General features: G+C 36.4%; 2 protein-coding genes across 8 annotated transcripts in view; one reads left to right on the forward strand and one right to left on the reverse strand.

Annotated features, from left to right (window-relative positions):
- The window catches only part of GIGYF2 (GRB10 interacting GYF protein 2), a 74,300-nt gene that overhangs the window by 25,905 nt on the left and 25,472 nt on the right, over positions 1–22,923 (forward strand). For all 3 annotated transcript variants that reach the window (XM_077349287.1, XM_077349286.1, XM_077349285.1), the window contains exons 6-8: positions 575–686; positions 3,242–3,282; positions 21,660–21,839. In XM_077349287.1, the coding sequence (XP_077205402.1) occupies positions 575–686; positions 3,242–3,282; positions 21,660–21,839 (333 nt within the window). The remainder of the gene's footprint in view (positions 1–574; positions 687–3,241; positions 3,283–21,659; positions 21,840–22,923) is intronic.
- KCNJ13 (potassium inwardly rectifying channel subfamily J member 13) lies at positions 6,417–22,105 on the reverse strand. 5 transcript variants are annotated; one of them, XM_077349300.1, is made up of 4 exons: positions 17,638–19,131; positions 11,157–11,208; positions 10,110–10,590; positions 6,417–8,768 (listed from the first exon to the last, which is right to left on the reverse strand). In XM_077349300.1, exons 3-4 carry the CDS (start codon positions 10,585–10,587, stop codon positions 8,149–8,151), a joined length of 1,098 nt encoding a protein of 365 aa, XP_077205415.1. In that variant the 5' UTR covers positions 10,588–10,590; positions 11,157–11,208; positions 17,638–19,131; the 3' UTR covers positions 6,417–8,148. The 5 variants fall into 5 exon arrangements, with proteins under 5 accessions (XP_077205415.1, XP_077205416.1, XP_077205418.1 ...); XM_077349301.1 differs by lacking the exons at positions 11,157–11,208; positions 17,638–19,131 and adding an exon at positions 22,036–22,105; XM_077349303.1 differs by lacking the exon at positions 11,157–11,208 and having other exon boundaries at positions 10,110–10,587.

Genomic DNA, 22,923 nt, shown 5'->3' on the forward strand with positions numbered 1-22,923 from the left:
AATTACAGGATACAATATCCCACCTGACCCTAAGATGACTTTACTATGACCGTTTATGCACTGGAGGTTTCATGCCAGGCTGCAGGCTGGAGTTTTAGTCGTGGCAGTCTGCCCCACCTCTTCCTGCACCCACACGGGGGAGCATTTGGCCCAATGTACCTCATCTGCCCCCGATTTGTGCTCCTGCACGGGTGCTGGGGCAGTGAAGTTCCCAGTGCGTAAACGGTCTATGGTACCTTTAGCAGTCAGATGGAGGATTCAGATGTGATGATATTGAGTTTATTAATTACTATTAACTGCCCCATGCTAGAAAGAGAGAGAGCCTCATATGATTTCTATTTCATTGTACAATATCACGTGGTTTGCTTTTTTAAGCAAATACATTAGACATTTCTCACTTTAATATTTAGGCAGTTTTATTGTAAGATGGACCTATGTTATTTAAAAACAATTTAAAAGATAGGACTGGACCTTATGTAGTTTTTTTTCAAGGTATTGTAATTCATTATTATACATTGTTGTTTTGTATATGTTTATATTTAGTTTTTCCCCAAATACCATTTTATCTTTTTAGGCAGAGGCAGAGGTGAAGGTGGTTTCTACCAAAGAAGTTTTGATGAAGTTGAGAGCAGTTTTGGCCGTGGAGGAGGCAGAGAAATGCATAGATCACAGAGTTGGGAGGAAAGGTAATTTTAAAAACTTATGCATTTAAACTGGTTTGGATCTCTTTTGGACTTGGATAATTGACTTTTTAGAGAGCCTGCGGGGTATAGTGCTTAAGAGACGTGGCTTCTAATATGGCAAAACAGGTTTGATTCCTTGTTCCTCCACACACAGCCAGCTGGGTGACCTTGGGCTTGTCACAGCCCTGATTGTGCTGTTCTGACCGAGCTGTCTTGTCAGAAGCTCTCTAAGCCCCACCTACCTCTTTCGTGGGAAGAGGAAGGGAAGGCAATTGTAAGCCACTTTGAGACTCTTTCAGGCAGTGGAAAGTGAGGTATAAAAACCAACACTTCTACAATTCTAGCTGTCCGTGCAAGTTCACAGTTTTAGGGGGCCTTGTTGTATATTTTATTTTTTAGATGTATACCTGTAAATGATAAAGGTAAATGTGATAAACTTATTTATCCAAACACTTTTATAATGCTAATACTGGGGTGAAGGAGTTCAGATGGGCTTCAGCTCCTTATACTTGGGGGAGGAGGCAGTTTTTTCCTATACAGTGTGTGAAATGGCCCTAAGATTCTTACTGTTTAGAAAATCGTGAGGTTGTGATTTGATAGTACAGTACAGCTTTTTCTTATGAGCACAACTGGATAAATGAGTAACAAAATGCAATTAAAAATGGGATGGTATTTAGCAAGATGTTATCCCATTGGGAATATGGAAAAAACATGAAATTTCATGAAATCGTTAATTTAGTACAAGCCTATAATCACAAAGAGAATGAGGAACTATTGAGTATGCATTTGTAGATAAATGATTTGGGAACAAATTAAAGTCAATAAGAACTAGTTGTGCACGCCAAGAAGCATTTTGTTACAGTTTCATATCTAGGTTTTGGGAGGGAAAATTTTACTGTGTGCTTCATTTTGGGTAAGGTATTACTAGTTCAGATTAAAAATCTGTGATGTGTTTTCATGTTTCATGATTACTTTCTGTGCAGTACAGAGTTCCTTGTTTTTCATGCAGAGGCAATTCTAGGTCTCTTGTGTAGCATTCATGACACATAACCACCAAATTTGCACAGAACACAATCCTCAATCTCTTCCCCAGACCCCTGAAATCCTAGCTATATGTGGCAAAACAGCTGTTTTCTTGGGTCCCAATAAAGTAGCATATTTCTCTACATGCATACTGCAGACATAGTTTTTTCTAATGAACAACTAAACTGAGGGTCTCCCATGCAGCATTTATAACACACAATGCTTCCAAAATTACATGGAACTGTAATTTTATCCCTCTCCTCTTCAGACACCCCTAAATCTCAGCCATATGATGTAAAGTGGCACTGTTTTATCAGGCCCTCAAAAAGTAGTGCATTCTTGTTCCTGCTGTATTAGAAAACATCCAAGCTTGAAACTTGTGTTTTTGGGGGGAAGGATAGTTCCATTTCACTAAGAATCTCAGATTCCTAATACTATTCTGGGAACCTAAGGCATTGTCCCAAAACAATGGTTTTCATGTATAGCTTTGGCTTAAGATTTGTGTTATGAACACCACTGGTAAGAACTATAAAACAAGTTAAGTGACCTCCAGGAGGCCTAATGGTTAATTCATGGCTTCAGATCTGTTCTGTTTGAACAGCAGGTGCCAGCAGTACACAGCAAACTGCTTTTAAGTTTGAGGGGAATTTCTAAAGCCGTTGGTGGCTTGTCATGGAGGCCAATGGTTCAAAGAAGAGAGAACAGACACAATCCTCTTGTGTTGAGCCTGATTTGTTCTTTATATTCCATCCAAAGAAGACCATACTAATCAGTCGAAATAAATCAATAGTTCAATGGAAACAAGTACAGTAATTTATCAAGATAAGGTGAAATCTCCTCTGAAACTCTGACTGCAAAAATATTGCTTATATTTTTGCAGGAGGCAGACATCCTGCAAAATAGGGATTTTCACACTATATTTTGTAAATAACTTTGTAATTTCAGAAGTAACTCATTTTAAAAATCTGGATGAAAAAGTCAGGAAGGTACAAACATAGTGTAGCAGAGAAATCAGATTAATAACTGAATGAATATGGATTGCTTTCCCCACTGAAATTGACAAAACTGAAGGCATAATGTTTAAGAAGAGTTGTTTCTTATATGCTGCTTTTCTCTATCAGAAGAAGTCTCAAAGCAGGTTACAGTCACTTTCCCTTTCCTCTCCCTGCAATAGACACCCTATGAGGGAGGTGAAGCTGAGAACACTCTGATATTACTGCCCAGTCAGAACAACTCTATCAATTCTGTTCCATGTGGAGGAGCGGGAAAATCAAACCTGGCTCTCCAGTTTAGAAGTCAGCATTCCTAACCAACCACTATACCATTAAAGTCTTATGTAATGTAATTAATGCTGGATTATTTGGGCAAATGGATAGTTAAAATTGATGGTCTTCATCTTTTTAATCTAAAATTTGTCAGTCAAAGTAATGCAATTAAAAAGTATCATTGAAATAACTTTTCTTCTAAACTTCGAAATTTTTAAAAAGTTCAGTTGTTCTTGAATGCTTATGTAAAATTGCTTTTTGAATTTTCAGGGGTGACAGGAGATTTGAAAAACCAGGGCGAAAAGAGCCAGGTATGTGTATGTATTTTTTTAAATTGCTGTGTAGATATGACAGTCTATATTTTATAAACAGTATGAAATTCATGTATCTATCTAGAATATAGAAACAATTTTGGTGTTTAGTTTATAGTGTCGTTAAGCTAATAGGATACAGGCTAGTCTGAAGGAAATAAGGGAAAGTGGTTTTTCTGAAGACAATGTTAATTATTTAATATTTTATCTCATTTAAAATTGATCCTTTTAATGTTGAGGTTGTTATGTTATAATTACTGTAAAGCATAATCCTTAATCTTTGGTAGCCCAAAGATTCCCATCCAAATAACACTGTGAGTTGTATCTGGCATGAAGACCCTCTCCTGCTGGCAGAAGTCTCACTTTGATAGCAGAATGAAGTTTTAGATGATCATTTGTTTAATTACTACTCAGATCACCTATTGAAAACTATAACAGAAACAGTTTTGTCAAATGATCGGTCTAGATTATTTACTGATTCATACAGGAAGTGTTCTCCTTTGTATTATGACAATATTCCTACAACTTCTTTTAGAGTTGCTAATTATTTGGTTACTATCAAAAATCCTAAACACAGACATTTACTTCTTTTGGAAAGATGTAATTTATTCTCAACAACCAAATACACCAGAAGGCTTAAAGGTATTCCTTGGAATCAAATTATTCTTGTTATTCTGGAGCAGTAGAGACCATTTCACATTTGCCATTATGTCGTCCTTTGCTGATACTAGGCGTGATATATTAGGATCTCTTCTCAACTCTGACATTCAGTGCTCTAATCATTACATTATTCTGAAACTGTTAAATTATATGGACTGGCTGGAAGTTATTGATTTGCTGTGTTCTTGTTTTCTTCATAATCCCACCAACCTATGGTTGAAGGGATTGGAAATGACAAAATTCTAGAGATTGTTGAACTACATTTAATTTGGACTTAAGTTGGTTTGGATTGCATAGTCTACCAGATGGTTGGCCAGAAGAGTGCAAGTTTGTAACAAGACAATATTAATGTGCATCACAAGTTAACACATCATCTTTCCAGTTTTTGATCGTTTGAACTAATAAAAAGTATTTGAATGAAAGTTCTTCCTGTTCTTTAAAGAAAAAGAAACAGCAGAGTTCTTTCTTTGTTTCCCTCTAGCATTATGGTATGCTTTTTAGAGTTGTTCGTGGTTTTTTGGTAACAGTTCCACTGCTGGCAGGTAGAAGAGAGAATCCATAGACTCTTTTAATAGTGTCAGCAGCAGCTAAGCTCCCATTCCTGCAGAAAGTCAGGAGGATTTGAGAACCTAACTTAGATTTGCCCTCCACTGTATGAGATTTTTTTTAGATATCTAAACCCTGTATTTTGTAACAATGCCAGATTTCTATGGTGATCTGTGCCTGAAAATTGTGTAAATCTTCATCTGTTTTAATGCCCTTTGAATCCCCTTTAAAGCATCTAAGTTATTTGGTTTGCTGTTCTATTTTAGTTCTTATGAATTAGTCTGGTACGGCAGAATTAAAAGGCATGTTTCTAAATCTATTGTTTTTAGTCGTTCATAGCTTTAATTCTTTTCGTTCCTTCAAGGCTGTTTGTTAAGCTTAGTGATGTTTGTTGTATGCTATGTTAATATTTGGGAGTTTTTTCCCATTTTTATAGCACTTTTCATTGTGTAAATGCTAAAGGATTTCATTAATTTTTCCTAATAAATTCCTGTAGGGTAAATTAGGCTATAAAATAACATGTCAAAGCATAAACTGGTGAGATTTAGGGCTGAGGAGGTACTTGGAGAGACTGATTCCACAATCTCTCTGCTACAAAATAGAAGTTACACAATTTTTAGTTATTGTTCCCTTGGAAACAGCAATTTATTACTTCATATATGTTGATGACTGCAGTATTTTACAAAGCATCCTCTGGAGATAGGACACAAAATGATGGAAGGGTATCCAGAGCAATTTTGGGCTATTTTGGTAGAATCCTGAGAGTCAGTGGGATGATGATTTAAAGTGTTTCTGCATTCCAACCTTTGTAGAGAGAAATGTGAAAACACTTCAAATGTAGAAATGAGAGATCCATTTTATTTTAAATTGTAATCTGCAGAGGGATAATAAAGGCAACAAAAGATTCTTAGTTTTTCTCATCTAAATATTTTTGGTGGATACTCTTGGACAAGTCAGCAGTTCAGAGGAAATCATGGCAAACTTATATGACAAGATCATTTTAAGGTTAAATGAGATTGTAGATCATCTTTTAATTATCCATTGTCTAGATAAAAGATGTTTAAAAGAAAACAAGGTCAGGATCCAGTGGAAGCAAAGCAATTTTCCAGTTGTTAGTGGAATTTATTTAAGCATATTGTCAACTCCATCTGTATTGAAATCAATAGGATAGAAATGTATTTAATTTTTAGTGGATTGTATCCAAGGGAAAATGGACAAATTTATTGAGGAAGCAGCAGGAAATTGAAAGTCGTTGAGTTAATGTTAATTACAGGTATAGCTCAAATGCTCACTTCCCACAGAGGTAGACCTTGTGCAGTGCCTTGTGGAACTGGGGCCCTGTCACATGAAAACTCATGCAGTGATAAAGTAGTTAGTGCCAGAAGACTCTTTGGTGCAGGTCTCAGAATGTTAGGATATTTCCAATGTTGTCCTCAGTGCAGCCTAGGGTAACTGCACTGGAAGTTGCATATGTGTGGTGCTTAAATATATGCAGATAGCTACAGATACTTATTATTGGTTTACACGAACAATTTGAATTTGTAAATTGGTATCTAAATCAGAAATTAGATTAGAATGATAAAACAGACCGAAAGACACTCTGCACATGTAGAAAACTATGAAAGAAAACTATTATGACAGGAATATTTAGTCTTTAAATAGAATTTTCCAGCAGTTTTATTGTACACATTGAATATATTAAGCAGTGGGCTCTCTTGAAATACTTGTTTAAATTTTAGTGGGTGGATGGATGGTTGGATGGTGATTTTTATTGTTAGGGCATCAAAAAGGTTAAAACTGCACACAGATTCTTTAAAAAAACACAATTTTAATTTGACTGATAATATTGTAAAGGGAAGAGAAATCTTTAACGTGACCATGATGAACAAAGAATATAGTGAGCATAAATGCAATTTAATGTGTATTAATCTAAAATTGTGATTGCTGTTGCTACTCCATCTCTGCATTGGGCTATACCATTATTACAGTTCACTGTGAATGAAAGTTTAAAGCCTTAGCACAGTCAAGGGAATAATATGTTCAAAATCCTATAAGAGAACATGAGGATCTACTGCTACAGTTCCAGATATAAATTACTTCTTGTCATGACTGCTTTCTCTCTTATGCTCAGTTGCAGAATGAACTTCCTCCCATCTGGGTACATGCTGACTACAATAACAGGTGTTTACATGGAACATCAGCATTAGTAGCATTAATTTAAAAATATTTTAGTTTTCTTAAGAAATTTGAGTTGCTGGAAGCTGACAGACTGTCCATCATGACCAGCTAGTTTTCCAGAGGCCTCTCCCCCCCATGTTGATAACAGACTATGACCTCCAAATGTTTACCTTCAGATATAAAGCTGTTCTTTAGATTTGGTAAAGAGAAACACAGTTTCTTAGAAAATACTTTCATGATATGGTTTGATAACAAGACATCAAAACTAGTATATACATATAAATACATTTATCCATGTTCAAGAGCTAAAAGCGAGGCTCTTCATAATTACAAGTCAATAACTAAAAGGCCATTTGAAAGTAAAAATATTGATACTTATGTTTTCTGACAGGAACCTTTTAATTGTCCTTCCACATAAAATATTTAGTGATGTTGATGATTCTTGGTAGTTTGAATAGAGAGATTATTGAGGAACCCATAAGTGTTTCTTTGACCCTTCAAAAACAGTGTTCATTTTCAAAAATGTCATTAATTCTGGTAAATGATTCTAATAACATGGAGCAAACCTGGCACATAGTCATTAGTTTAAAGCCTCATAGTAAGCTTCATGTTTGTAGAATTATTCTAGGGTCACCAGCATTATTTGAACTGAGTATCTGCTCAACAGTGTGTTCTTCTGATATCAGGATTACAGGTTTAGACTCATAGCTGATACAAGAGATGTTGATTGTCCTTCATAAGAGAATTACAAATCAGTTTCTTTCTTTGCTAAATATATTGCTTGTTTATAATTTTGAAAAGAGTCCAGGTTTAGAGTGTTGCGAGTCTAATATACATCAAGGTTCTTGTCGTTCACTTTCAACACAGAAATGCCTACGGATGTTGAACTTGTTCTTAGCTGCTGGAACAAATGCTTCAGCAAATGCTTGTGATTTTTCTTAATAAACAAGCACAGCAGGCTTGCAATTTCATTGCCACAGAAAATACTAGCAACATTCTTCATGGCATGTTTAGACATCAGCATATTCTCTTGTAACCATTATAGCAAGAAATAACTAATTCAAAGAATCTGAGGGCTTTTGAACTTTCCAGGTGAAAATTCTTTTTTAGTGGAGATAGTTTACTAAAGTTTTGTCCATTTTGCTACAGATTTTACTCTCCTGTACTTCAGATTTTTGCCAAACTGTGGGTCTTGAAGTCTCTTGTTTCAGGGTCAGTGCAGTTTTAATCATAGTCTACTGAATTCAGCAGGTAGCACTTCTGTTTTCCCAGAATTTTTGTAGTGCTGTTTGTCCCTGACTGTTTTTGTACAGTTAATCCAGTGGCTCATCACCATGAACATACTATGCTCTTTATTTTGCACACTTTTCTGAAGTCAAAGTTATTGAGGGGAAAAAAAGAATATAAGGACATGGTGAGGAAGAAGAAAATATTGACATGGTACTCTAGTCCAATGAAAAAGAATAATACCACTTTTGAAGTCTATTCTGTCAGACGAGTCTCACAGATCTGGAAGTTATCAATATGCTGTCCATTGATGCGGATCTCCATATCAGTCCTCTTCAAACTTTTTGAGTCTGCAGCTGGAAGTTCTGGGACTGTCTTATCAAAATTCTCCATCTTGATTTGATATTCCCCTTTGGAGCCTCGAGCTAACATGGAGGCAAAGTGGTGGTGTAACATGATCTCAGATGGTAGGTAGGATGTCCTCCTTTGACATGTTTCTCCTGTGCCCTCCTGTGTGGCTGAAAGGAAAACTACTAGCTCAAAATGACGATGAGCCTCCCTTTGTAGGAGAATGGCTAGAGGGCTAGATGGAGTTATAGAGTGATAATAGGTTAAGGGGAAAATGAAGAATGGGCATTCTTCAGAAGTGATGCTGTCCAGATGAAAATCCACGCTTGTTTGATACAATTGACCATTTTCCCGTTCTTCATAAAGCACTGCAGAAATCCGAACACTGGTGAGTGGACTTGGGCGAGTATTAGCCACTTGGAACATTAGGTATGGCTTTCCTTCTCTGTGTGTCACTACTGCAGAGTAAGTGAACCGGATAGACAGAGCTCGGTTCTTTGGGCGGGCAATTTTTGCTACAAATGCACCTAAATAAAAAGAGAATTGGAATATTGATCATACTGTTAAGCATAGTTTCATGGTGTGTAGAAGACACAATCTGACCACCATTAGGAAGTTGGTTCTGTATTTGATTAATGTTAATGCTAGTATTAATATTTGCATTATATTTAATAGTAATTCCAGAATTATATAGGTCTGCCACAGCGATTACTATAACATAAAAACACTGTTGACGGGCAACTTAAAAAAACAACCAATGGTTGATATTTTCCAGTTTTTTTGCCACCATCTTGGTTACCTTTATTACAGAGAAGAATAAGAGCCAGCAGCTGATTTGTAGTTTAGAGTTTTGTGTTACACCTACATCTACTATCTGGTAGGCGTAACGTGTAATAAATCTTTACTTATATTACACTGACCCTTAAGCTTATAGTGATAGGAAATAACCTAAATTTTTCTGTACTAGCTCATTTAAAATGGCTTTAAATAAAATAGAGCTTGAAAACCGTCTAATGTTTAATGACACTTTGTCAGTAAAATATCTTAAGCTGCACTACTAAGTACAGTTACCAGGAAATATATAGAGTTTTACTGTTCATTTTAAGCCACACACACGTATATGGGCAGTTCCATTGAAATCTATAAAAAAGATACCATTAACTGTTCTTACACACTGTGGTAATATAGGAAAGAGAGTTCAAATTAAAACACTTCTTATTTGGAAGTTTGAAGAACTGTACAGTTGGAATAATTACACATAAGCCATACAGTACTACACAATGAATTTTTTAGATTGAAGTGGGCAGCCGTGTTGGTCTGAAGCAGAACAAAGTTTGAGCCGAGCAGCGCATTTAAGACCAACAAAATTTTATTCAAGGAATAAACTTTCATGTGCATGCATACTTACTTATAGACACAATAAAATGGGTTACCAGTCCATGCTTATAGGTAAAGTGTGTGCAGTAAATTAACATACAGCATAATGAAAATGTTTAACAAATTCCAGAGCCAAACAGGAATAACAACCTTAATTTATAAAGTTACCATTTGTATGGGTTTGATTCCAAAGGATAACATAGTGGAGGAAATAAATTTGTCAAAATGGGTGATTAATGGTCAGATGTATCTAATTGTGGACTGCTAAGAACAAATAACTTAGTTAACAGTTTTCAGTTCCTATCACTACATTGCTGTACTCTTTCTCACACTATAAAACCTTGTCAAACCATTCAGAAATACATTTTGTATTTTTAAGAATGCTCCATAGCATAACTATGTCCAATCCTTTGACCCCCTCCATTGCTGTCATAACATTTTTATTTAAATAATAACTCAAAGTATTTAATAGTGAAATAAGAACTAATTACCTGTGATGAAAGCTTCCAGCATGAGTCCCAATACCATTTGTATAGCCAGTAGAGCAATTGCACTTGGGCAGTCTCCACTTGGAAACATAGTGCCATAACCAATAGTGAGCTGTGTCTCCAGTGAGAATGAAAATGCAGCTGTAAAGCTGGTGATGTACTTTACGCAAATAGTGTGGTTTTCAGGTGGGGAATCATGATCAATTTCCAGATCCCCATTCATCTCTGCTAGTAGATACCAGAGAACAGCAAAGACCAGCCAGTGGAGGACAAAAGAAGCAGAAAATACTAGCATCATCCATCTCCAGCGCATGTCCATTAAGATTCCCCAAGCATCTTTCAGGTATGCAAGGCCTTTCCCATGAGCACCCTCCATCTGGAGAGTGCTATGCCCATCTTTCGTGACCATTCTCGGGTATCGTTGGGCAAGGAGAGGAGCACTAGGTTTGGTGTTATTGCCTTCTATCACTTCCGTCCTCATCTTCTGAAAATGAAAATAAAAAACTGTTGGATGCTTGTTTATTTGTAGCTCAGATGATGATCAGAGAGTCTGACACATTGGCAGTAGACCAGATGCCACCTGCAGCTAGCCAAGGGAGTCTTAAAACATGCCGTTCTGAGAAAATTAACTTTGGAGAGCCGGGTTTGCCACTGCTTTCATGGCACAGTAACGATCATCTAAAAAACATTAAAGATCAGATTACTTTTTTCAGTTTTCTATATCATTTAGAAATGTAAGCTCTTCTTTCTGATTCTAATTCATGTTTTCTTATGGGTTTGATATTATAGTTCTGAGATAGTTAAGTAGTATTAGAAGTCAGATTTCTGAAATTCAAGTTTAGTTTGTTTTACGAAAAGTTGCAGATAGGCAGTTTAATATTAAACAAGGTAACTAGTCTTCTAAATTCTTTTAAAGATGTATATAATATTTTTATGGTCTTAAGACCATTGTATTATTTTTATTGCATGAAACTTTTTTGGGGGGGGGGGCTATCTAAAGATTTTGAGTACTAATAGCTGTGATATTTTTATCGTCTAGAATTGTGGTACCTGGGTTATAGCCTCTTCTGCTGAACATACTCAGGCCACTGCTGATGTAAAGCTGCATTAAAAAGGGGATAGAGAATAATACGGAAAATATTATGCAATTATATAAACTGAGAGGAAACCCCGAGGAAAGAAGTCGAACTCTAAATCAAATATGTCAACAAGAAAAATTGAGTGAGGGAAGCATCTGTTGGACTCAGTTTCTAGTTAGGCTGACTGGTTTTCAGAACTACTTTAGTTCCTGTAGGAGGTTTTTAAAACCTCTAAAAATCAGGCCACTTTTTATGAGCTGGACTTGTTACAGCTCAAGAATGCTCAGATGTGAAAACCATACTATAACAAAAAACAAAATATCCAGTTGTTTTCTACTATAGATCTGCTAAATAAAAAAGTTTTGCTATATAAAGTAGTGCTGCTGATAAATGATATTGCTGTAGGTTACTGAGTTCGGATAACCTTAATAACTGATGATAAAATTGAAACTATATTCAGATTATTGGACTTCGATGTACAGCAGAGCTTTTGTACAGTATATATACAACATGGGAACTTGCACAAAGGTAGTAATGGGTTAGTAAATTTTCCTGGTAATCCTCTGGCTGTATATACTTTAGGGGAAAATGCAGTTCTTTTCCTATACATTTCCTCTTCTTCTCCCCTCATGTACACATGTATAATTTATTGTTTTAAAATGTATGTATTTTAATGTGTTACAGTCTGTTTTTTCTCTTCTGTGACTAGTGCAGATAATCTGATTTTAAGTTTTTATGTTCTGTTTTTCCAGTGTTAAAAGTACAAATCAATCGGTCTTTCTCCTTTGGAAAAGCGTTTAGGTAAACTCTAGCATTGGTCTGGCTACTGCAGATATTTAGTCTAGCTAGATATTTAGTCTAAAGTCTAGCATTGGTCTGTCTGCTGATGCCCTAGAAGTTTTGAGTTTGGGTTTTCCTACAGTCATTAAAACCTATGGCAATTTTCTCATTAATATGGAATGTGAATGTCAAACTTTTACAGGGATGGGCAAAAAATTGGCTCATGATCCAAAATTGGCTCTGTTCATAGCCCCCAAACCAGTGTTCAGGAATGGTGCCTTCCCCAAACATTTACTGGAGCTTTGTCTGGTTTGGTTCAGTTGTTCAGGCCATTTGAACCTAACAGCTAAGCAGGGTAGGTTTGTTCATCAGCTGTTAGATTTAAATGGCTGTGAGCCATTCCAAGCATGTGAAACTAAACAAACCGGTGAAAAAACTCACAGCCATTTCAGTCTGACAGCTGATGGATGCACCCATTCCACTGTTAGTCTGAAATGGCTACCAGCTATTTAAACCTAACAGCATGGTGGGTACACCCATAAACTGTTAGGTTTAAATGGCTGCCAACCATTTAACCTTTCCTGGACAATCTCCCCCCCCCTACTTTCACAACTGGAAGGAAGAGGGATCCAAACTAGCTAATATGGTTCAAGAAAAATCCAGTTAAGTTCAGGAGCCACTCTGAAGTGGAAGTTTTAGGTTTGTGCCCATCCTTAAACTTTTGTGCAGCCAATTGTCTATTATTAGCCAGCTGGTTCCAAGATTGTTTTCCTAGAACCTGTATCAGTAGCTTGGTACAGGTTTCCTAGAGATGTAATTATGACAATGAAAATGGTTTAACTGTATTCTTAAATCTGCAGGATAATGTCCTCTGCATTTAAACATGTCTTTCCCCCATATTGCTACTTTTGTTACAAAAATAATTTCAGTGTGCCATACCAAGATACCAGGAATTAATTTATGTATAGTGTGAAACAGTATTTAATGTGTAGCTCATATGTAATTGCCATGATGATTATCTCCTGTAACATGTTTTTACTTGGGCAGTATTCACTACTACACAACCTACTGCTCCCAAGCCTTTATATCTAGTTTTTGGGTTGGGTCACCATTCTGTGCCACAGATATATAGTTTAGTTCTTGCTGAAATCCTGTGGATTAGAAATTGTTGTGCTTTTTAAAATTCCATGTCCTGTAGCTGGGAGTAATAAGACCAGGGCCAGTGCATAAAGCCAATGGTACCAAAGAAGACTATTTAACAGCAATACTTTGTAGTTGTATGGCACTTTAGAATTTTCTGAAAGGTTTCACACTTTCTCAGCCATCCTTATAAAAACCCTGTTAAGTAGGTCAGAATGATTATCCTCAAATTGCAGGGCTAAGTATGAGTTCATAACAGAGGCAGGTTTGAAGTGCAGTTCCTTACTTGCTACTCTGCTGGTTCTGTGAAGAATGGGGTGGAATGTAGAAAGTGTCTATTTCATTCCAGAATAATTGATACTCCCTTATTTAAGGGGAGGCTTTGTTTCCATTGGGAAACACAGGATGTTTACTTTAGTATTCTGTTACTGAAGCTATATGATAAACGAAAAGTAAGTTGAAAGCTAGCAAAGAGCTGTCCTATGATGCTGGATGTGCAAAGTTTTAAATTATATGTAGACTGTGTTCATTTCAGCGCACCACAGCTACCATGCCCAGAATGATCAAATTGTGCTCAACTGGAATTGTGGGGTTATGTTTTTGACCAAAGGGGGTTGAGCTGATTGAAGATATAGTAGGGATTTATAGGCCTTTTATTATACATGGCAGCTATGGGCAGTGCCTACAATGGCAGTGGCATTTAGTGCTGCTGATTCTAATTCATCTTTTACAACTTATAACATTAATTATTAGCCTTAATATTAAAACTTCATTATACCAATCAATTACTATGGAGAAGAGTATACTTAATAACAGCATGCTGCTTGCATAGATATATGTGCCAAATTCAGCATTCAACTAGGCCAGACTTTGTGAACTATGGTTTCGTGAAACCCTGGGGTACCTTTCCCAAATGGGTGGGAATTAAATAATTTTTAATATATTTTTTTAATTTCTTAACATTTATTGAGTGATATGACCATATATGGTCATGTTGACACACCTCCCCCTTCCAAAATGGCCAATGATGGGCCCGGAGGTGATGGAAAGGAGAAGGGCTCTGGGTGGGTATGTAGACAGCTATATTTCCCAACCATATTCAGCATGATTTCACCACTTCTGGGGTTTCTCAAAGCCTAAAGAATGTTTCAGGGGTTTCTCAGCGGTAAAAAAGTTTTGAAAGGCTGAGTCAGGCATTCCAGTATCTTTGAGATCAGCTCATATCAACATTTTGTACTTGCCTTAGTGAATTTAGGTTTCCCAGTAAAATAGAATTAAATGGGTTTAGACAATGGACTTCTGCTTTGGGGGCTGCATGTTGAGAAGGCTAAAATGCATGTGTGTAATAGAGCAAGAGCATCCATTGACACTCCTTATCCCAAAATTCTCTTTGTACTTATGGTTATTAGGAGTAGTCAATAGGATTTTTTAAAAAAATACAATCTTACAGTATTCAAAAAGGCCCCTGTACACTGGAGGGCTAGAGTAGTACATATATATCATGCGCATTTGCCCTCCCCCCAAAAAAAAGCCAACTTGAAGTACTGAAAGTGGCTAATGAAGTTATGTCTCCTCCCCTAATAGACATGTGAGAAGGAGTATGTTATTTCTGTTAAGGAAATAAGAGCCTTGTTGGATCTGCCCAAGGGCCTCCTTTCTAGTACTGACCAAGCAGATGTTTCTAGAAAGCTCTCAACTAGGGTATGCTGCATTTCCCCAACAACAAGTATTTATATGTTCCATTTAGTTGTTTTACCTACTAGTGATTTTGTGTATCTATCTTCCATAAAACCAGCTAATTCCTTTCTGAAGACTGCTAAAACTGCTAAGGAGCAATTGATGAGGGAGTTTGTGAAAAGTTTTCTGGAAGTCAAAGTAAACAAAACTAGTGGACGCTTGTTAGCTCTTAAAGTAATAGTTCAGGAATAGTCTTTTGGTTGCTGTACATTGTTAAGAAAAGTACAAGTAACAGACCAAGCCTGTTACTGAGTTTATATTACAAAAGGGAGTTATAGCAAGGGATGAATCAGTGTTCCACTTTTTCCAACAAGTTGGCTTTGCCCTGTGGTCTGCCTTTCTGGAGAATTTCTCACATTAATTTTCAAATCCACATGTGTTCAGTTTACCACAGTATTCAGTTTGAATCCTAAAACTATTTAAGTAGGAATGTTAACTCTGTCAGTCACATCAAGATTACTTTTACATCTTGAGTTGATTGCAGATTGGTACAAATTGGAAAACTGACAAATGGTGCACGTTCAAATCAGTAAAATTCAAAGAATGGCAGAGCACTAACTCATTCATGCCAGTCTTCCAGCAAAATCAGGTAATTCACAATCTCAAAATTCTAAAGGAAAATTTTGTAAGAATCCCTAGTTATACGGAAAGCTACTATAATTTATTTTGTTTTCCAAAATATATACTCTGTTGTTGTGCCCATACAGGGGACACTAGGGCAAGTAACAAGTTAAAACATATATGATAAAACCACATTATAAAACTATTTAAATTAGCTCAAAATATCATTAAAACCAAAACTAATACAGAAAGTAAAAACAGTTCAAAACACTGGTCAGGAAGGACGATTCACTGAGGGAAGGCCAAACAAAACAAAACAAGTCTTTACCACAGGGGGAAAATGGCAACCGTTACAGCTTTTCATGCACATGTGGCTGTAGAGTTTATTTGGCTTGTTGTACTAATCTGAAAATATTCTTTGTTGTAATGATTTGTGCAGCTTTTATATAGTTATGTCACTGACTTTTTATTTAGAGTGAGCAACAGTTATCCCAAGGAAGCAGCCATTGCACCTCTGCTTTCCTATTACCATTCATCTTCCACTATGCTCATTTGCCTACATTCTTATCGTGCCACTTTCTCTTATGAGAGCCTGTATCAGTTCTTTAAAGCCAAAATGAAGGGAATGTGTATTGGGCCATGCTGCATTTTCATTTATCCTTACTGCCAGAGCTAGAGCCAGTGTATGGGATGACACCATGATTAAACTGGGAATGTGGATTGTAAGAGTCTAGGCAAAATAATTTTGCCTTAGTTGGTATGCTTTTGAGTAACCTAGATAAAATAAATGAGGCATGTCGCTCAACATGTTGCTCTAGTCACAGGCTATTTAAATTTTGTATTCCTAAATCGGAGGGGGAGATACATATATCTAAATATCAGTTGAATATCAGTCGAATATCAAGTGAGTCTAAATATCATTTGAATATAAATAGGGTCTGTTACATCGACTTTATCCCTTCACATTTACTGAGGTTTAAGGTACTCATGATGAGAATGTGGAACAAAGAATTAGCAGAAGCTTAAGTGGTAGATTTGCTATAGGTCAAACACTTTTTTTTTGTATTCTGCATAGAGAGGGGGCTGTGTTTGATCCTGACATTCTAAATCTGATCAAAAGCTCAATCCTGAGGTTCACTGCTACTGAACAGAAGTACTGGATCCAACATACCTATAGTTAAACAAAGGCTGCATCACAAGACATAGCACTAAATCTGTGGTGGCATTACAGGTTCACATAGAAATTCAGATAGTTAACAATTAGATGCCAGAAATGCATTACCAGATTTTTAGAAGTTTTAAAGTCTTTAAAAAATACCCCAGTGAAATATTGCTGTGCTTTTTTCTTTCTTTCAAATCTCTATGTGCCATTCACTTGGCTCCTTCAGACTACATCTCCTGTTTACCCTCTGGTGAATGCAGGATTGCAAGCCAGGCTGAACTGCTAAGGAATCATTTAGATTCAAAATGTGCAGTATGTCTCCCACAGCACATTTGTATCCAACAGAGGAAAAAAGATATTTCAGCCAGCTTGAGAATTACTTGATAGTAGAAAACAAGAGGAACTGCAATAATCCCAGTGATGGTTATTTCATATTATTACAGAATTTGCTGGTTAATGCCTACATTTTTCAAATTGATGAAGTTATATTGAAACTAAGGTAACAAAATAATCTTTTCAAAATTTTTAGCAATAAAGATGAAAGATTGGGCCTGGAATTAATTTTTTTAAATATCTTGAATCCTTAAAATAAATGTTGTTAACCTAAACTGTGTTAAGTACACAGTCATATAGTTGTTTCAGGACTATGAACTTCCAGCCAGTTTTCTTAAATGCTTACTTTTAAGATAGTTGTAGGAATTTTGACAGACTATTTAAAATTTTAGTGGAGATTAAAATCTGACTCTAATGGTAGGGCAGTTAATTTGTGAAGAAATGTCTCTTTGGAACTAAACAGCCAGGAATAACATCATATTTTTGCTAATTAAAACTAGATTGCCATGGAAGATGCTGTGGTTATTTTGAATGATCTACCTGTATAGAAAATGAGTTTTTGCTCTGGAAGTTGTCTGAACACAAAGGGAAGTTTAAAAGACCAAATGAAATAATCACTAATTATTTTTTAAACAGAAAATCTTTTCAGTCTGCTAAATCCTCAAAAATCAATTTTTGTCTTAAACTACACAGCTAGAAATATGAAAAAAGTGATGCTCTGTTAGCATCATGTACTTACCAGTATCCTTGTTGATTTATCTGCCTGGCAGGGAAAGGGAGGGAGGTATATAGCGTGGATAGGGAAATCGGACCAAACTTTCTTCTATATACAGGGATCCCAAGGGAATGAAGAAGAAAAAAGTTTTGGCATTTAGTATGGAAGGATGTTTGTTCAAAATGGGCGTACAGGTCTCATTCCATGGTTTATAATGTGGGGGGTTGGTTTTCATATGAAGCTGATGTGATTGGTCATTTGGTCTGCAGGGGGGCCAATTAGCTGTGGTCATGTGGAAAAGAATGCTGGTTTGTTGGAGCTTTCTTTACCCTAGCAGCTGTGGAGAGATTCATAAGAACTTACTAGGAGAAAGTAGTGAATTTCCCCCCTCTTAATCAGGATGGGGTTTTTTGGTTTGCATAATCTTATTTAAGGTTTTACTTGAAAGTTCAAAGGAATGAAATCCTTCAGAACTGTTTTCCATTTAGCTTTTTTTGTTACAGACTTGTAAAGTATTCACACTTCGTAATATTTTCAAGTAAGAAAGTCAGGTAGGTTGAGGTGAAGGTATAGTTTCTGTTTCACTTTCCTCCAGCCTCTTTAGATCTTTTTTATTGCTGTGTTTTGAGATTGGCAAACATGTCTCCCATAGGGAATACCGATAAGCAGTAAAACAGGATTCCTACTTAGACTGCTACGTGCTTATGCCTGTAGGTGTCAAGGCCTCTGTAATCGACTGGAGCATTATTTTGCCATGCCTGCTTAGCTTGTTTTATTCCTAGGACTGCCTTGAAATCAGGGGAAGTAGAAATATGTATATAAGCTGGGATGGAAGGCATTGTTACAGCGATCTTAAGATAAAAATTATATAAATTTTGCAACTTGTAAATCTGTGATCTTCCAGATTTATGCTGCATGGAATTTAGTGTGTAGCAACTGACTAGTAAAGACAGTAGCTGAAAACTACCTTAAAGGTCCACCTTCCAGAACCACTTACGTGATCTGTGAGGGTTACTTTGTAGTGCAGCAACATTTCACATTTTTCCTTAGTTAGCTGCTGATTGAACGTCAGACATAAGAGGATCTGAGGAACAAAGACTGTGATTGTTTGCAGTAAAAGTACTGAAGACCTGCTGTGAAAATTATTAATGTAGACCAATATAATGCTACTTAGAAACTAAAATCTCCTTCATGTTTCTCCTTTTAAAAAAAAACCCTATAAAATACAAAACATTAATTCTAGATTTCATTAGTGGAGAACATTTTAATACATGTTGGGGCATGGCACCATAAAACTGAGAGACACGCTTTGTGACGTTCTTGGTGATGAGGAGATACTTCACTCATTTAAGTCATTTAATTCTATCCAAATCCCTTAGTGTAAGATTGTGGTTTTATTTTTAAAATACAGGTACTGTATGTATTTGGTGGTAGTTTTATACCAGTTCCTTTTTTTAAAAATTGTCTCATAATGTAGATATATTTGCATGTATGCTTTAAAAGCTTTGAAAATTTAGTCTGTGCCATAGATTAGGATGTTGAGCAGTATGCTTCAGTATGAAAGGAAACCTGCCATATCGTGTTTAGTCTTTTTCCAAAACTTCAGCAACATGTACTCGTGTGTAAGAAAATCTTGCAAAATTTGGAAATATTTGCTCTGCAGTGTTGCTCTTGTTCAAGTAAAAATCCTTTGATTGTAGGAGGAAGAAGCACATCTACATAGGAAATTTTCTAGGCTGTACAAATTGAATCAAGATGGAACAAATGCTGGTCTGGATTCGTCTTAGAAATCATTGCTAGATCCACATCTCTTTAAGTTGAATGCTGTTTCAGGGGTGTGTGAATAGGGTGATCTTTTCTGCTAAAAAAGCCAGATATATCAATTTCTACTCATCCATCACAAGTTCCATTTTACTTTGGGAAATTTGTCCATGCTTTACTTTGGGAAGTTTGTCCATTTTACTATGGGAAGTGTGTCACAATGTATTTATCTCAACATGAGAGATACTAGAAGTCCGTTTTATTATATTAGGGAACAATATGGGTGTTTGTGTAACTTATAGAAAGATTGTTGACATTGCTGTTTGCTATTCTAGTAAAAAATCCTCAGTAAACAAGTTCTCAAAAGATTGTATTCCAGAGCACCACTTTAGTACTTTGAAGTTAGTCCCTTTTAAAACTTCAGATTACATAGCTGTAGACTTTGTTGGCTGGATATCTTTGTTGTATCTGAACTTTTCCATAAACACCATAGCTGGCTTTGGGTCAGACATGGAATGCAGGTGCCCTTTCACTGCTCCTTCTCCTCAGGAAGTCCAGTCAATTAGTTTGAGGCAAAGCCACAGATCTTTTTTTTTTCTTTTCATCCTGGGAAATCATGGCCAAACACCAACCTCTGTGTTAAATAATTTAAACCCACTAAAACACAAGGGGTATAAACTTACATACATATTTAAGGAACTTTGGGTTTTGCAAAACATTTTTTAAAAATACAATGACCAAGTCTCTGTTTGGTTCCTCATTTTTCAGTAACTTCCGAATATAATAGCTAACATTTTTAATCTAATTTCATGCAGCTTTCTGTAACTATATTTTGATTTGTTGACATATTTGTGTTTTTTTAAAGTAGTAATCTTGCTGAATTTTAGACATTCTAATTTGAAAATAATCGCTCTAAATTAATTGTGGCACTCACTAGAAAGCATGCATAGGGTCACAACCTTAAATGTGACTATGCTTCTCCCCCCCCTCCCACACACACACACATTTTCTTCTAACTTTCATTCTAACTGAAATCATTGCAGCCATATAGAATGCTATGGCTGTTGCAGAGCGAGATGTCAAATATTTAGGTAAGAGATGTGCATTTGTGGCTCCTCTTTTTTTGTTGTGTCTCCTAAAACATGTATGAATCACGTTAAGAAAGAATGGGTGGTCCAGAGTCACCTAGTGACCTTAAGAGGTGAATGTGGAACAGTACCTGAGTTTCACAGATATTCTAACCTCTACACAGTACTGGCTTCTCCATATCATTATTTGAAATGCAATGTTCTACATTTCTACAAAAGCCAGTTTGGAGTAGTGGTTAAGAATGGCAGCTTCTAATCTGGCAAGCATGCAGCCAGCTGGGTGACCTTGGGTTTGTCACAGCCCTGATAGTGCTGTTCTGATCAAGCAGTACTGTCAGGAGCTCTCTCAGTCTCACCTACTTCACAAGGTGCCTGTTGTGGGGGGGGGGGGAAGGCGATTGGAAGCTGCTTTGAGACTCCTTTGGACAATAAGAAATGGGATATAAAAACCAACTCTTCTTCTACATGCATTAATCATATGTAACGCTAGCAATTTCATGTTGCCCTTTGACCCTGCACTTGCTACTGATCAGAATATAATTCATCCAGAATTTCTGTAATTATTAATGTAAAATAAGATCATGTTGAATGATCCCTAACAGATGTTAAATAGGAAAGAATAAAGCTTTTCAAATGAGTTGGATAATGCAGTGTTTAAGAACACGTCCCATGCAAACAAAAACAGAATTGCTGTGCCATGATAAACTTTGCAGTGACTAGGAATAGTGTCTAGATAATGCTGAAAAGCGATCTCATTGAACATCAGGTGGCATGAAACTGTTTATGCAAACAAACTCTGCAGATGCTCCTCCATCACTTGTTGCTGAGTGAACTTTTGACATTCTTAAATGGTTACAGCTGTGCTGGAGCACAATCCTGTGCTGGAGCACAGTCCTGTGCAGAGTTGCTCCAGTCTAAACTCATTGGTTTCAAAATGAAACGAGTGGGCTTACAGTGGAGTAAAAGCATAGTGTTGCCCTGGAAATCTCCTTTAAAATTTTAAATCTTAAAATTCTAAATTTGGTTTTTATCCTACAAACTCCACAGAAGAATTTGTCCTTAGAAGAAAGGCAAAGAAAAATACCTTTGGTCTTCTATCCTTTCCTTTGTGATCTAAATTGTGCAGTTCTTAAATTACATTCCAGATACTCTTCATGATGAATATATTTATCACATGCACACTTATTTTGTTTGCAGCAAGACCGAACTTTGAGGAAGGTGGAACAGTAGCAACAGGAAGGAAGCATGAATTTATACGCTCTGAGAGCGAAAACTGGCGCATCTTCAGGGAAGAGCAAAATGGTGAAGATGATGATGGAGGCTGGAGACTGGCTGGTTCACGGAGGGATGGCGAGAGGTGGCGTCCTCATAGCCCAGGTGAGAAGAAATATAAGGAAGGGAAATCGCAAACTGGTCAAAAGAGCAGGGAGTAAACAAAGTTTGGAAGGAAAAAAATATTTGAAAATCTCTATAAAACTGCCCTGTGATGGAAATAATCACCTAAAGTTTTGAAATGAAAAAAACTTCAATAATTCTCTACTAATATATAAGACAATAATTGAGCTATTCTTACCTTCTATGATATTTTTTCCACCAAATGTTCTCCAGGTCTGATTTCTACTAAGAATCCATCAGGATCCTGAGGCTGCAGTATTATCAGATGCTTTCTGTTACTTGGAAAGAATGTTTGTCACAGAGAATGCTGCATTGTGTGTCTTCCTGACGTCAGACATAACTGATAAATGCACAATAAAGCAGCAGTGTGTCTAACTTAGACAGTATTAAAACAGCTGAACCAGCACCTCATGATGATCAGATGTGAGAGACTTGGTTAGGACATGAGTATCTTGCTTAAAAAACAAAGAACACTACTGAATCACATATTTTTTAATTCAGAAAGGCTGTCTACATGACAGGCTCGTGTCTAGATTATTCCTGAGGCTGAAGCACTGTTAGATACTTTCCACTACTTACCCACTAGACAGAAATACATGTATTAAAGAATGCTGCATTATGTATTGTATGAACATTCTGTAGCTTCCCCTTAGTTCAGAAATAAATTTAAGGAAATTGTTGAAATTTTAGTTTATACTAAACCAAGTATATAAAGTAAGATCAAAAAATGTTAGTTTGCTGTAGGATCAGGTGGTAGTAGTTCAGGTTTTACAAGACTAACAAAAGTAGCTTTATACTATGAGATCTGTATACCCTATTAAAACAGAATTCTGTTCAAGGATTACAATAATACTTGATCTCTCTGTCTTTATAAATCTCTCCATGTTCCAACTTGCAGTTTCCTTTCTGTGCTATGGAATGTATAGGATCATTTCTGAGAGGGAGATTTAAGTGTGCAAAATAATAGCAATAGTACAATTCTTCTGAATATTAAAACAGTTGTTTATATAAAAGAGATTTATTAACAGTAGAACTTGCTGTATCTTCTTTAGAAGATGGGGCTCTT

Source organism: Paroedura picta, chromosome 8 (assembly GCF_049243985.1).
Source record: "Paroedura picta isolate Pp20150507F chromosome 8, Ppicta_v3.0, whole genome shotgun sequence".
Taxonomy (NCBI): Eukaryota; Metazoa; Chordata; class Lepidosauria; order Squamata; family Gekkonidae; genus Paroedura; species Paroedura picta.